Source organism: Anneissia japonica, unplaced genomic scaffold (genome assembly GCF_011630105.1).
Source record: "Anneissia japonica isolate Jap-2015-1 unplaced genomic scaffold, ASM1163010v1 scaffold287847_len925385_cov155, whole genome shotgun sequence".
Taxonomy (NCBI): Eukaryota; Metazoa; Echinodermata; class Crinoidea; order Comatulida; family Comatulidae; genus Anneissia; species Anneissia japonica.
This window is the reverse complement of record NW_022731638.1, coordinates 759,715-773,783: the sequence shown is the minus strand read 5'-3', so window position 1 is coordinate 773,783 and position 14,069 is coordinate 759,715. Positions and strand designations below refer to the sequence as shown.

Genomic DNA, 14,069 nt, shown 5'->3' with positions numbered 1-14,069 from the left:
GGCCTAATAAGAGTAGGCCTAGAGTTAGTAGGCCCTAGGGATCACAGACTTTTAGGCGAGAAATGTTATACTGTACCTTGTTTAGCGATTTCGAATAGTTAACACACCCTCCCCAACGAAAAATAGAAATTTTAGAAAAACGTAAAAGTGTTACATATTTTTACTATGGCTTTCACTCCCCTGAAATATCCACAAATTAGATACATTTAAAGCATTTTCTCAATACAACACTGTTTCAACATAATGAAACTTGGAGACATCTGCTCACTGAACGGTTCACTGCACACCTTAACACAGTAAATAAGTCAAAACGGGACCCCCTTTTTCACAAAATCGACTAAAGTATATAATTTGAATGGTTTCATTTGGCAATCTGGGGCGATCAGATTATAAAACTAGATGTTTTAAGCTTTATATTCATCTATATATTCTTACAATTAATGCAAAATTGAGTGATCATTTTTCTTTCAAAGTTGACTGCCCCTTATGCTTTTGCATAGGAAAAAGGTTTAAAATTATAGTGTTTTTTGGTATACTTTCTGCTTCTTTTTACCATAACTCTGCAACGACCGGTCGCTAAACTTCGGGATGAACGGTCAATTGTAGCTCATAGATTAAGCTTTCTTGCCATGTAAGTCCCATGCTGATTGCTTAAATAACCATTGATCATTTTTTCTTTACAATTTTGTATTCAGAACTTTTTTTACCCACTCTATGAATGACGTCACGCGCTGAAGGCCAATAGCAGCTACGAATTTCGAGTTTTCTGCGGTTAGCGCGTTCACACTCTTAAAGATGAAGTGTTGAAAATAACACTATAAGTGTTACATATAACACTTACCCAGTGTGTCCACATGGACAGCACCGTAGGTGTTGTTGGAACACTTCACAAAGTGTGAAAAATCGGAACACTTCACAAAGTGTGAAAAATCCACTTCCAAAAGTGTTGGATATTTTACACCTCCAGGTGTCAAAATGACACTTATCAAGATTCAAAATAACATTTAAAGTGTTGTAATTTAAATTAAGCGTTACAGCTGTAACGCTTAGTAGTGCTTATTTCACACTTTGTAGGAGTTTTATTAATATTTAAAGTGTTTTAATGTTAAATCAAGTGTTACAGATCTAACACTTAATAGTGCTAATTTTACACTTTATAAGATTGTAATTAGCATCATTGAAGTGTTGTAATGTAAATAAAGTGTTACAAATCAACCAATGCTCACAAAAAGTTAAAACAAGATACGAGATAACTAAAGTAAAAAACTTTTATTTGGCACTGTAAAGCATCTCTTATAATTCTAAGATTATATACAATAATCTTGCTGATTTAACTGTTTTCCAACTTAAGTGTACAAATAAAAAAACTTCTCAAACCGATGCTTTAATATTTTTAATTTTAGTTTCAAAATGGTTAAAAAATTATTCAGAAAAATGCACACCACTTTTCTTAATTAGTGCATTATATTAAACACATTCCATCTATGTTATTACAGTAATGTGTTTCATAAACTAAACTACATCATTCTCATGGCTTTACAAATCGTTTTAACTAAGTTACAAGTCCCTATTGTTCAAGCCAGATATATTTACAGCCTGTAAAATAATAGTGATTTTTGGCAAGTCTAGTGTATATTAATTTGGAGATAAATTAGAAACAAGCTCAACCACTTTACGTGGAACCTTTCTTCCTGGCAGGTTAATTATAAACATAACTCTCCAAAAAGATGTAAAAAAGCTCAAGAGGTTTTGCTTAGTGCAAATTAAGCACATAATGAAGTTTAAAAAGGCGATCGGCAGCAGTTATGTTATTTGCGCAAGGAATTGCATGGGAATCTAAAATAAAAATTGCTGCGGATCATCCATCGTCCCCAAGCACAGCATAAATGGCTGTCTTTGGATCCTTCCCTTGGTCTGAAGATACAGGTCAATGCTTGTACCAACCTGAAAAAAAAACCACAGAGTATGATCAGTGTAGGTAAAAATAATGCCAGTCATGAGATCTCTATGCTGTAATGATTGTGTTATTTTTAGGTTTTTTAAAAACTGAAAATGTGGCACTGTAAATAGGTCTATAGATCCCCTTTTCTAGTAAAAAAAATGTTTTTAACTTGGTAAAAATGTAGTGATCCACAGAAATATTTTAAGGCATTGCAGAAAAAACAATTCCAATACTACACCCTGTTATGGAGTTAAGTAATTTTATATAACATAAAAAATAATCAGCTCTTTTGCATGCAATGACTAATCACGTGCACGCCAACAGTGATGATCACTTGTAAGAACCAATAGAAATCATATGATGTTGAAGCTGCTTTCTGATATCACGCTATTCAAAACTGCGTTACCCAAGGTTGCTGGTCATATACTCCACCAGCTCATATATAAGGCAAGGATGGACGGATGGTCTGAGTTTCAGAGGTACCATATAAGCTGCTCATCGCAGACAAAAATCAAATGAACTTACTGCCTTAAAATCAATGAACAACTTGCTCAGATCTGTGGATGTGCACTTGTGTTTTCCAGTACTGGGAAGCATGTTTATCAGTATGTGAAAAGCATACATCGATTTCTTGTCTGCAAAAAAAAAACACTAAACAATATAAATGATACGGTAGAAAAAAGTATTATATATAACTTCATTAATGATTTAAAAAAAATGATCAGACTCTTGTAGAGTACACTTTAAAAACAATTGTATAAATTTACAGTAACATAGTTCAATCATGTGTCAGTGGATTGTAATTAAAAAAAAGTTTTTTCAATGTACTATTATAGTCATAAAATATCTGGAAAAAAAGTTTTAGGCAAATAATTGTATAAATTGTGTACATACACTATTTTGCATTATTTTGTTAATTAATTAAAAGTGTTGTAATTCTACACATTCCCTTATACAGAACCTAGTGTACGGTTTTCAGCTTCGAAAAGACATGACCGCCTAAGCTTGCATCACGTATGGCACAAGCAAGCTCAGAAAATTGTTACCGAGAGTACACATTTTTTTTAAATTAATAGGATAGCTTAAGTAATAAATGTTTCAGTCTTTTGTGCTAGCAATTAAATGTGCAATACTTGGTATACAGTCTGATTTAATGATCAAAATTCATGTTTATAGTTATACATTACTCTGAATCTCACCATAAAGCATTTTAAATTCCTGGTCGATCTTTATTTTAAAAATAATCACAGTTAAAAATACATTCTCAAAAACTGATTTGTTATAGTGTTGGCATTCAGTAAACGCCTGCTTTTTGGTACACTTTTCAGCTGCCACGCAATACCGTGTTAGCCATTCAGTGCAGAAATTTACTGCGGTAAGAGCAGTCGTCGTTTCATGAGATTTAGAGCACTATCACCGTCAATTCGCATGCAAGTAATAAGTGAAATCAACAATATGTTAACATTTATAGACTAAATCATAAGTATTGCATGTTAAAAAATTGATCAAATTATATATTTTTTTAAATTAAACTTACTTAAATTGGGATGTCCTGGAATCTTGGATATTTTTCTAACACCTCATTAATGCAGGGGCTCTTCTCACTTAACCAATTTTGCCTGTTCGGAAATAGATTCTCCATTGCTGTGATTATTTCATCTTTAGAAGAAGACCTACGGCAGAATGAAATTAACTCCTCTGCTTCCTCTTCAGGAACACATTCAGCAGCACTTTTCATTTTTTTGGTTACAGTGACATCACTGTAACTTTTCTCATCTGCAGACTAGGCTTTTTCAGATTTGGGTGTCCTGTTTCTTCAGAACCGATGAAGGAAGATGGCTTCTCATGTTCTTAAGTTTATCTTGAATATAACCAGTCTGACCACCCTGTGCATTAAAGAAATTTTCCTGGAAAAAAGTTATCATAGAAAAAGTTAATTTGTGTACGTACTGTATAAATGTTCCAGTAGTGACAAATGTAGTAGTGATCTTAATCATAATCCCATAATCAGATTATGTGACACATATACCAAACGCTGACAGTTCCAAAAAGGATTTTTTATTGTTTTTTTTTTTTTTTTAAATTCAATATTCATTATGTAAAACATAAAAATTACAGACTATCAAAGCAGTAATAAATTAAAAAGGCACATTTTCATCATAGAAAATTCAGGAGGACAATAACTTATGTTCACTTAAACAATTCAAAAATCATGTACAAGAAATACTTTGTCAGAATATTAAAATTAATATGCAAGTTATGTACTTACATATCCAATTTTGCTTAAGTTTTTCTTTAAATTTGGAAATGCTTGGACTATCGCTTTTGTTTTGCCCTACCTGACGGGTTGTCGGACCGAATACTCGGTACGTCCCCAAATACTTGCGAAAAAGTGATTCGGAATCGAACCCACGACCTCCAGGTAACTAGCCTGATGCCTAGACCACCGAGCTTGCGCTTGGTTGCTAGTGATGAATCACATCCCCCATTTCCTGACGCAAATTCATATATCTATAGCACCTGCAGTACCCGCTGCTAATAGAGGATCGGATTCATCACTAGCAACCAAGCGTATGCTCGGTGGTCTAGTGGTTAAGACATCAGGCTAGTTACCTGGAGGTCGTGGGTTCGATTTCCACCCGAATCACTTGCGATTTTTTTCGCAAGTATTTGGGGAGGTACTGAGTATTCGGTACGACAACACGTGAGGTAGGGCAGAACATCACACCTATGACATTTTCCTGACGCAAATTCATATATTTGTAATAATAATAATAACAATAATAACAATAATATAGTACAGTTATACATACTAACTAAATTTCTGTACCAATTTTGCAGTGATAATATTTACTAGTAACATTCTAGTTTCTGGGGTTAAAATGCCATTTTTGTATACTGGTCAGTTATTCTTAGACCTTGCGGATGTTCATCCAAAATTGCCTGTATATCAAAGCACTGTAAGAGAGTAATCAGTAATTATCAAGACCATTTCATTTTCATATTTATCCCTCCAGTCCAAAAATTAAATGAATGTTTGTTAATATCAGAAAATTATTCAAGATAAATGTTACAGATAGATACCCAGCACTCATCTAAACTACAGGTAGTCACTGAAATAATTTAGTAGTAAGAATTCCTAAAAAAAAAATTAGCATGCACATTTCCATTCAACAATAAAAATAATAAAAATTTGAGCATGTATTAAATTCATTATTAATAAGTGTAGAAATCACAGTTTATGCATTCTTTAAAATATAGGAATTAATATATTACTAACCAATTCGTTACTACTATCATCTTGTTGAAGATTATCTGAAAAAGCTGTGGTTACTTCAAGTTCTTCAGATGATTGGCTTGCACTGGAACTGTACATAATTCTTGCGGAATCATCAACTGTTGATGACACTTAAACCAGAATGTGCTTCGACTGCTCAAAAAGCTCAGCATCATCTGTTTCATCAACGTCAACATACAGGTCAAATTAATCTAGTTTGACAGATATTTGAAACGGTTCCTCCAATCTCAATTTTTTCTTAACCTTCATCTTAATCTCATCATATGTTACCGTCTGAACTTTAATCAATTTAGTGGTTTTTCCAAATGACACACAAAATCGTTTTTCTTCCATCGCTCTTCACCTATAGCAGTAACAAATATTAACTTTATGGTTAAAATTTCAATTAACAATTTTTTCAATTAACAATTGAAGAGCAGTTTAGCTCAGTCGGCTAATCTGGTGGTGGCCACTGTGTGTGCGCTGAACCGTGGAGATCTCTAGGTCCCCGGTTCAATTTCCATCGCTGCCTCTCCTTGTGTTTCAGCTGGAGGGCTGAAATACAAGTTACAATATAGCGCACCGTCTTTCGGATGAGACGATTAAGCCGTTAGTCCCGTGTGCATCATGGCCCATGTGCACGTTAAAGAACACAGTACAGTCTTTGGAAAAGCGTAGGGGATTGTCTCCCGGTGTACTGCCCAATCACCACCAGAAGGACCCCACTGGAAATAAGTCTTCTTCTAGACTTTCGTGGGTTATCCTTGGTGTTTGCACCGAATAAATCCAATCCAATCCAACATCAAGGAAAATAGTGTCTCATTACTTTTAGTTGATGGCATTCTTAAGTGTGTACTTAGTTCGATCTTGAGATTCCTCATAACTACTACAGACATAAAGAGGGTGAAAGTCCTTTAGGTTAATCTGTTTTACAAAGAAAAGTATTGCTCTTTGTGGTTTTGCACATACATAAGAGTGATAATGTTCATCAAAATGATGTGTATCCAACATTTCACCAAAAATGTATGGAGTATCTCCAAAAATAAATATAGATTGTATTTCCCCAAACAAAGGGAGGTTGTTAAACATGTCCGTAACAACAATCATCCCTGCTCTGTATTCAGTACCATAAATACTAGCTTTTGCTGTAAAATATATTTCACCTTGTTCAAAAAGACCAGGGAATTTTTCAAGGATTAAATCCTTGCATTCTGTTTCAAATACTTTGACAGCAGAAAATTTCTTTGCAAAGTACTCTTGCATTTTTGTTGAATGCCATTCATGACATTGTTGAATTTGGTGACGCTCTGCAATAGTATAACAGATGTCTTTAAAATTACACACAACTCCAGCAATTAATTTCCCAAAATAATGCTTCGCCTCAAAGCGCATGCTCCAACAATTAATAATTGGTCCAACTTCCATTAAGGCATTCGGATAATGAATTATAAAATGATGTTTAGGGATTAAATTGATATCTAGAAACAAATTTTGAAATAAGAAGTGGTAATCTTTAATTAAATATTTTAAATAATGGCACATGCCCTCTGTTATTTCCCTTGCAAAAACAATATCCATGATTTGACGGAGTTTTAAAAGTAACTGCCAATGTGCATGGTTTCGTGGTACTTTATCTCCGATAAGCAACGGCAAGAAACGGAGCAGGCACCACATCTGAGATGCACTGTTCTTTAGATTACTGTCTGTGATGTGCAAGGTGCCACAATTGATAGTGGATGGCTTGTTTTTCACATCTTCAAATCCATAATCGAAATTGGTTATTCTGGCATTCAGTATATCAATTGAAAACAATTTATCCTGAAATATCAGCTGAGACAATACCAACTTACATTCCATTTTACCTAATCCTTCTAGAATGTCATGCATTATATCTGGGGAGTGCTTAGTTGTAATGTTAAAGTAGCGAGACTGGTTTAACGGGCAAGCACATTTTATTCCGTGCAGTGGTACGGATTGTGGGTCTTCTGTTAACAGCTGTAAATGTTCCTCATAGTTTTCTCTGTTTCGCATCTGACAATTATCAGCTACATTGCATCTCTGGAAGTCTGTCCGAGAAGTTAAACAGGTGTTGCAGAGATAGTTGGCAACAAAGCTTTCTACAAACCCGCCAATACTGTTGGCACCTAGGTTATCAGCCACAACCTGTGCAAGGCTTCCCCGTTTAATAATATTTGTACCATCATTAAGGACAATTTCCATTCCTTCATCGGACTCCAACTGAGCAAGCTTCTCGAGAAATGGTGCGAGAATTTTTTAGGTCAGTGTTGTAAAACAAGGGGAAAATGTGGATGTTTTTCAATGCAGAATTAAACAGTGGTGATATTTTTTTCAGCGCATAGTACAGGCCTCCCAGTTTGTGAATGCCCCTTTTTGATCCCAATGGATTATACTACTTCAAATTCATCAAAATAAAGGCACAACTGCAAAGCTTCATTATTTCGTCTGTATAAGGGATGCAACTTATATTGCCTGCCATCACAGTAATCTCTCATTACAACATCTGTAGAAAAATGACCGTGTTGTATATCATGTTGAATCACTGAATCACTGAGCACTAAACGTAATACATCCTTAATAGGGATATACTGAAATTTATCTTTTACAATTACTTGCTTGGGTATGCCTGTAACATGGTCCGTTTTGGTATCGTATCTATTGCCAAGAACTATTGTTTGTGGTTTAACAAGTACTAAATGTTCAATAACATCCTGTTTATACCTACTTTCAAGACCAGCAAAAGGCTGTGTTGCTGCAACGAAATTGTCAAACAATTCAGTAAATTCCTTAGAATTAGTATTTATGTCAAACTCTTTTAGAATATTTTTAGTTCTGAATTTTAATTTCTCCACAATTATTTCCATCAAATAAGACACTTCTTCGATTATAAGCTTCATAGAGGTGTGAGTAATGTTTGGATGTGATAACATGTTGCTGATAAACATTGCAGCTTGTTTTTTTTTTTTTTTTTTTTTCTTGAAAAAGAATTTTATCTTAAGGATCAGAGTCATCTTCATCGGAATTATTAAGTTGTTCTACATTTTCATCATTAATGTCCACATCATTTTCATGGTCATTAAATTCCATTGGCACATGGTCTTGCATAGAATGCTTTCGATTGACATGTTTTCGAAACGAATTAAATGAATTGAATGTAGATGGGCAACCACCTTGACCACATCTGAATACCAATCCCTTCCCATCATATAATGCATGAGCACAGTGAAAATGGCTTAATAGTTTTGAAATTCTTCCTTCTATTACCAAGTTGCAGATAAAACATTCAAATCTCATATTTGAATAACTTGTAAAATTATCACTCTAGTGAATGAGCATAGCAATATGCAAAATATAAGGGATTCAGTCTTTATATTTCCTTTATGATTTTTTTAACCTATAAATAAAAATGTACATAGTTAACATCCAAGAATGCATGTTTCCACTCTGTAAGTGCATGCTTGGGCCAAGTAAATAAAAACTGTTAGCTTAATCTCACTTTTTAAATAAGGAAAAATTGCCTAGTGTTGAAATAAAAGTTTGGTTTTTTTTCTTTTGTGGGGTCTTCCCAACTGTATTCATCACATTTCTAATTCATCATATGACCTCGATTGATACACGTACATTACAGTACCCATTCAAAATCACATATGTATTGCCATATGAATCATATCAGATTAAATAATAGTAAAGCATAACAATAACACCAGCTATTCTTAATTAAAGCTATCTATGATAAAAAGCTGATGGATTGAACTATAATTCCATTTATTTAGATGTTTTAAGACATTAGCTTTATATATACTGAATAGAGCTATTGAAAATAAATGGTCAACATATACGTTTCCTGTTCCGAGGACAATATTTTTAAAATTTGCTTCAATGCCATATTTTGATAGACTAATATTATTTATAAAATTCCATAGATCGTTTGCTTCTGTACAATCATAAAAAAGATGCGCATCATCTTCAATAACATTACATTGTTTACAAATGTACACAGCCTTTTCCTAGTAGGAACAATATTGTGTAATAATTTAGAATTGATTTGTCTAAGCTTGTTTTCCCTAATATTTTTTACCCTCCATGTCCAGGTTAATAACCAATTTATTTCAGTATTAAAATAATTTTGACATTTGGTTTGGCACTTTGTAAGTTCTAAGCATTTGTTTGTAATAAAACACTTGTATATTTGCGTACTTTTCATATTGCACCAATTGTTTTTTGTTTTTACCTTTTTTTCCTTTATGTTTTCTTTTTGTGAAAAAATAATACATTTTCATTTTTGTGGAATTGCTTCCAGTACACTTGCAAATTCTGATATCCAATTTGATTTTATATCTAACAAATCAAATAACTCGGTTGATTTGATAAATCTGTTGGCGACCACTATGTCTTTCATTTTTCGTATACCGGATCTAACCCAGTTTCTGTATAATAATGACAAACCATTATACAAGATCAACTTGTTTCCCCAAATCGGTTGTTCTAATATTTCTTCATAGCATGTTGGTTGCTTTATTATGCACTTATTGAAATTAACTAAAGCATTAATTATTGAGGAATAGAAACATGGTATATCTTTGTGGGATGTTCCTTTGTAGTGGTGTATATGAGACATATCATCAAATACTGTTCTCGGGGCAAATCTATTAAAATACATTGACGGCAAGTACTTTCATTTGGATATTTCCTCATTAAATAAACGCTTAACCCAAGCTATGTTTAGTGATTGGACTTGGGATCTAAAATCTGGCGCAATTATACCGCCGTTATCATATTCACTGATAAGAGTTAATCTCTTAATCTTTTCTGTTTTCTTATCCCATAAAAAATCAAATACAATACTATCTACTTGTTTTATGACACTTTCAGGTGTTTCAATAATACTTGAATTGTAAAGAAGTTTTGCTAGCCCAAGTGTTTTTAAAATTAAGATTTTTCCAAATAAAGTCAAATTTCTCTTTCTCCATGAATTTATTACCAATTGTAACGATTCAATTTTATCATGCCAATTCTTTTCGTAACATATATCTTGGTCGTGGCAAACATATATACCGAGGATTTTAAAAGCACTTGGGATCCAATTGATATTGAATAAACAATCGTTTCTATTTTTCCAGCGTCCAAGCCACATGGCGTTTGTTTTTTCTTTGTTTAGTTTTAACTCAGAAACTTTTCCAAATTTAATAATCTTATCAAGGCTCTTCTGTATACTATTTTCATCATTAATGAACAAAACCGTGTCACCGGCAAGTTGAGAAATTTTAACTTCATTAACGCCTGTACCTTCAAGACTTAGTAGAATGATGCCTTTAATTGTTTTATCACTCCGTATTCTTATAGACATTATTTCTGCTACCATAATAAATAGGAGGGCAGATAAGGGACAGCCTTGCCTAATTCCGCGGTGCATTTTAAAAGTATTTGAGCGCCGCCCATTGTTCATAATAATGCATTCTGTTTCGCAGTACAAAATCTTTACCCATTTAATAAAAGATGGGCCAAAATTAAAATAATGCAAGGTACTAATCAAGAAATCTCTGTTAACAGTGTCAAAAGCTTTGCTGAAATCTAAGCTAATCAGTGCTCCTGTTAAACTGTTAGTATCCATATATTCAATCAAATCTTCGATTAATCTGACATTTTCGCCGCCAAAGCGACCTTCAATGTAACCTTTTTGGTCATTACTAACTATTTTTTAAATTTTTTTTGTAGTCTTTTTGTTAAAACGAAGGCGGCAATTTTATAATCTACGTTTAGGAGGGATATCGGCCTCCAATTATTCAGATCTGCATGCTCGCCTTTTTTAAAAACTAGGTTTATCATCCCTAGGCGTTGAGAGTTTGACAGTGTACCCATTTCTAAACAGCAGTTCAGGGCATTACATACTAACGAACCTATTTTTGGCCAGAATAATTGATAAAATTCCACTGTTAAGCAATCTGTACCTGGTGCTTTGTTACATTTCATCTTTTGTATTGCATTTTCGCATTCAGTAAGGGATAAATTGCCTTCGCAAAACTGTTGTTCATCAGTCGTTACTTTATTGGCTTCTCTTAAATTTAAATATTCATGAACTTCCATCACATTGATGTTTTGATTTGCATATAATTTCTCAAAGTATTTTACTTCTTCGGACAAAATGTCTTTGGTTTTTTTAGCATATGTTCCGTCTGACCTTATTTTTTTAATTTGTTTTTTTCTGCCATTTTTTTCAAGTCCCAGGAAATATTTTGAATTTGTTTTCCCTTCCTCTATCCATTTAATTCTCGATCGTACTTGAGCACCTTTGTGTTCATACGCATATATTTTCTCGAGTTCTTTCGATTTTTGGCTAATTTCGAAATCTACCTTTTCATCACCGTGTCTATCAATAAGGATATAGTTTAGTTGCTTAATTTATTTTTGTAAATTTTCTTTTTTTCTATTTTTATTTTTCGTTTTTGTTTTACCGTAGCTAATTGCATATTCTTTTATCTTGGTTTTGATTAATTACCATTTATCAATTGAATTAAATAAAATTCATTTTTCGTTCACAGTCGTCAATAATCCCATTAATTTTACTAATAAAGGATGTGTCATTCAGATAGTCGGAGTTTAATTTCCAAACTCCTGGACCACGTTTTTCTTCTATAAGGTTTATTTTAATCGAGACACCTTGGTGATCAGTTAAAACAGCGGGTCTGATACCACATGAGATTATATTGCCTACATCATGTAAACTCTCTGACACAAACCAATAATCTAACCTTTTACAGAGGTTTGAGAATTTTCTTCGCCATGTAAATTGAATTTTCTTTTTATTATGAATTCTCCAACTATCTAATAATTTAAACTTATTCATGAAGTGTTTAACAGTGAATACAGAGTTATCTATTTTCATTTTCAATTCAATTCAATTCAATTTAACATTTATTTACTTCCTTTTTGAATCAGACAAATATATTACAATTGATTTAAAATAAATTGAAAATGCAGGAGAGGAAGAAGGCAAGAACCCAGAAGATAAGAAAAACCAATCCTGTGGAGGGACAGCCTGAAATAAGAGGGGAAAAAATGAGATTAACAAAAGAGACAAAAAGACAAAACAGGACAGAAAGAGACAAAAAACAATACATTCAAAACAAGTCGAAGACAGACCGACAGACCGTGCGAAAGGTAGCAACCAAGTGGAGATGGAGGAGATTGAATAAATGTTAACAATTATTAGTCAGAAGTTAAGAGTTTTTTGAATTGGTTAGTAACAATTTTAATGGAAGATGCATTTATCAAGTATGAGGGTAACGAGTTCCAAAGTTTGGGGCCCGAAAATCTGATGTTGTGCTGGAAGTAATTGGTTCTATGGTTGGGTATACGGATATTAGCGCAGTTACGTGTGCTGTAATTTTGAAAGGAATAATTGGATTTAAAAGTGTTACAGAAGTGACAAGGTAAGAGACCATGGTAGGAGGAGTACATAAAACGACCTTGCTGAAGGGAATTAATGTCAGCGAGTTTAAGAAGATTGAGATTAGAAAATAAAGAAGAAGAATGAGACCATGGTGGAACGCCAGATATAATCCTGATAGCCTTCTTTTGAATGATTTGAATTTTGCTTAAGTTGGATGAGTAGGTGTTTCCCCAACACAATAAAGAATACGAAGAACATTGCGGGGAACAAAAGAGGATAACCTAAAAATGATACCAAGGCTTTTGGATACTTTATTTTCAATTTGGGAGATTTGTTTTTTCCAATTTAATGCACTGTCAAGATAAACTCCTAGGAACTTGGAAAATTCGGTATTGGGAATTTTGTGATTATCAATATATATTTTGAAATTCGAAGGATCGAGAGTTTGTGATTTTTGGGGACTTCGACACAGAATGAAGCTACACTTCTCGTGATTAATTGAAAGTTTGTTGTCAGCAAAGTATTGGGAAGTGGAAATTAAATTAGAGTTAACAATGTTAAATAAAGAATGGATATTTTTGTTAGAATATAGGATAGTGGTGTCATCAGCATATAGAAAAAAAGAAAGAAGGTTGGAAGACAAGTGAACATCATTAATATATAAAAGGAACGGAAGAGGGCCCAATAGGGATCCCTGGGGGACACCACAAGTAATCTGGCGAAAGTTGGAGATAGTGTTGAGATATTTGTGCATTGTGAACGATTAGAGAGGTAACTCCGAAAAAGATTAAGAGCGGGACCACGAATACCATAGTGAGAACGTTTATATAAAAGGATGTTATGGTCAATAGTATCAAATGCTTTGAAAAGGGCAATAAAAATTCCTATAGTAAATTGACTATTCTCAAATGCATCGACAATTTTATTGGAGAGGTCAGTAAGGGCAATGGATGTATTGTAGCCTTTTCTGAACCCAAATTGTCTGTCAGAAAGTATATTAAATTTATTAATAAATTTGAGTGTTTTATCATAGATTATTTTTTCAAGGGCTTTTGAAAAGACTGGTAAGATTGAGATTGGGCGATAATTTGAAAGGTCAGATTTGGATCCAGATTAAAAAATTGGTGTAGCACGGGCTAGCTTCATTCTGTTAGGAAAACCCCCTTGGAAATCGAGAGTTTAAAAATATGACATAGGGGTTGACAGATGAAGTTGGCAACATATTTGATGACTTTGGTATGGAAATTATCAATACCGGGTGATTTATTAACTTTAAATGAGTTTAATATACAGGCCACTTTCTTTAACAGGGGTAAAAAAAAATAGAATTAGGTGTAGGGTTGGGTAAGAATTCCTTAAAGGATTTGTTAACTTGGGGAATTTTTTTAGCTAAAGAGGGTCCGATTTCAACGAAGTAGTCATTAAATGCAGATGCAATTGTT

At 33.4% G+C, this 14,069-nt stretch overlaps 1 protein-coding gene across 1 annotated transcript; it reads right to left on the bottom strand.

The window, feature by feature from the left end:
- Nucleotides 1-1,017: 1,017 nt before the first annotated feature.
- Nucleotides 1,018-7,485, bottom strand: LOC117115483. The gene is made up of 4 exons (XM_033259326.1): nt 5,223-7,485; nt 3,480-3,849; nt 2,468-2,577; nt 1,018-1,944 (listed from the first exon to the last, which is right to left on the bottom strand). Exon 1 carries the CDS (start codon nt 7,437-7,439, stop codon nt 6,048-6,050), a length of 1,392 nt encoding a protein of 463 aa, XP_033115217.1. The 5' UTR covers nt 7,440-7,485; the 3' UTR covers nt 1,018-1,944; nt 2,468-2,577; nt 3,480-3,849; nt 5,223-6,047.
- Nucleotides 7,486-14,069: the final 6,584 nt, after the last annotated feature.

Bases quoted from the DNA above. Each gene is read 5' to 3' on its own strand.
- LOC117115483 (XM_033259326.1), bottom strand. From the start codon at position 7,439: ATGGAAATTGTCCTTAATGATGGTACAAATATTATTAAACGGGGAAGC.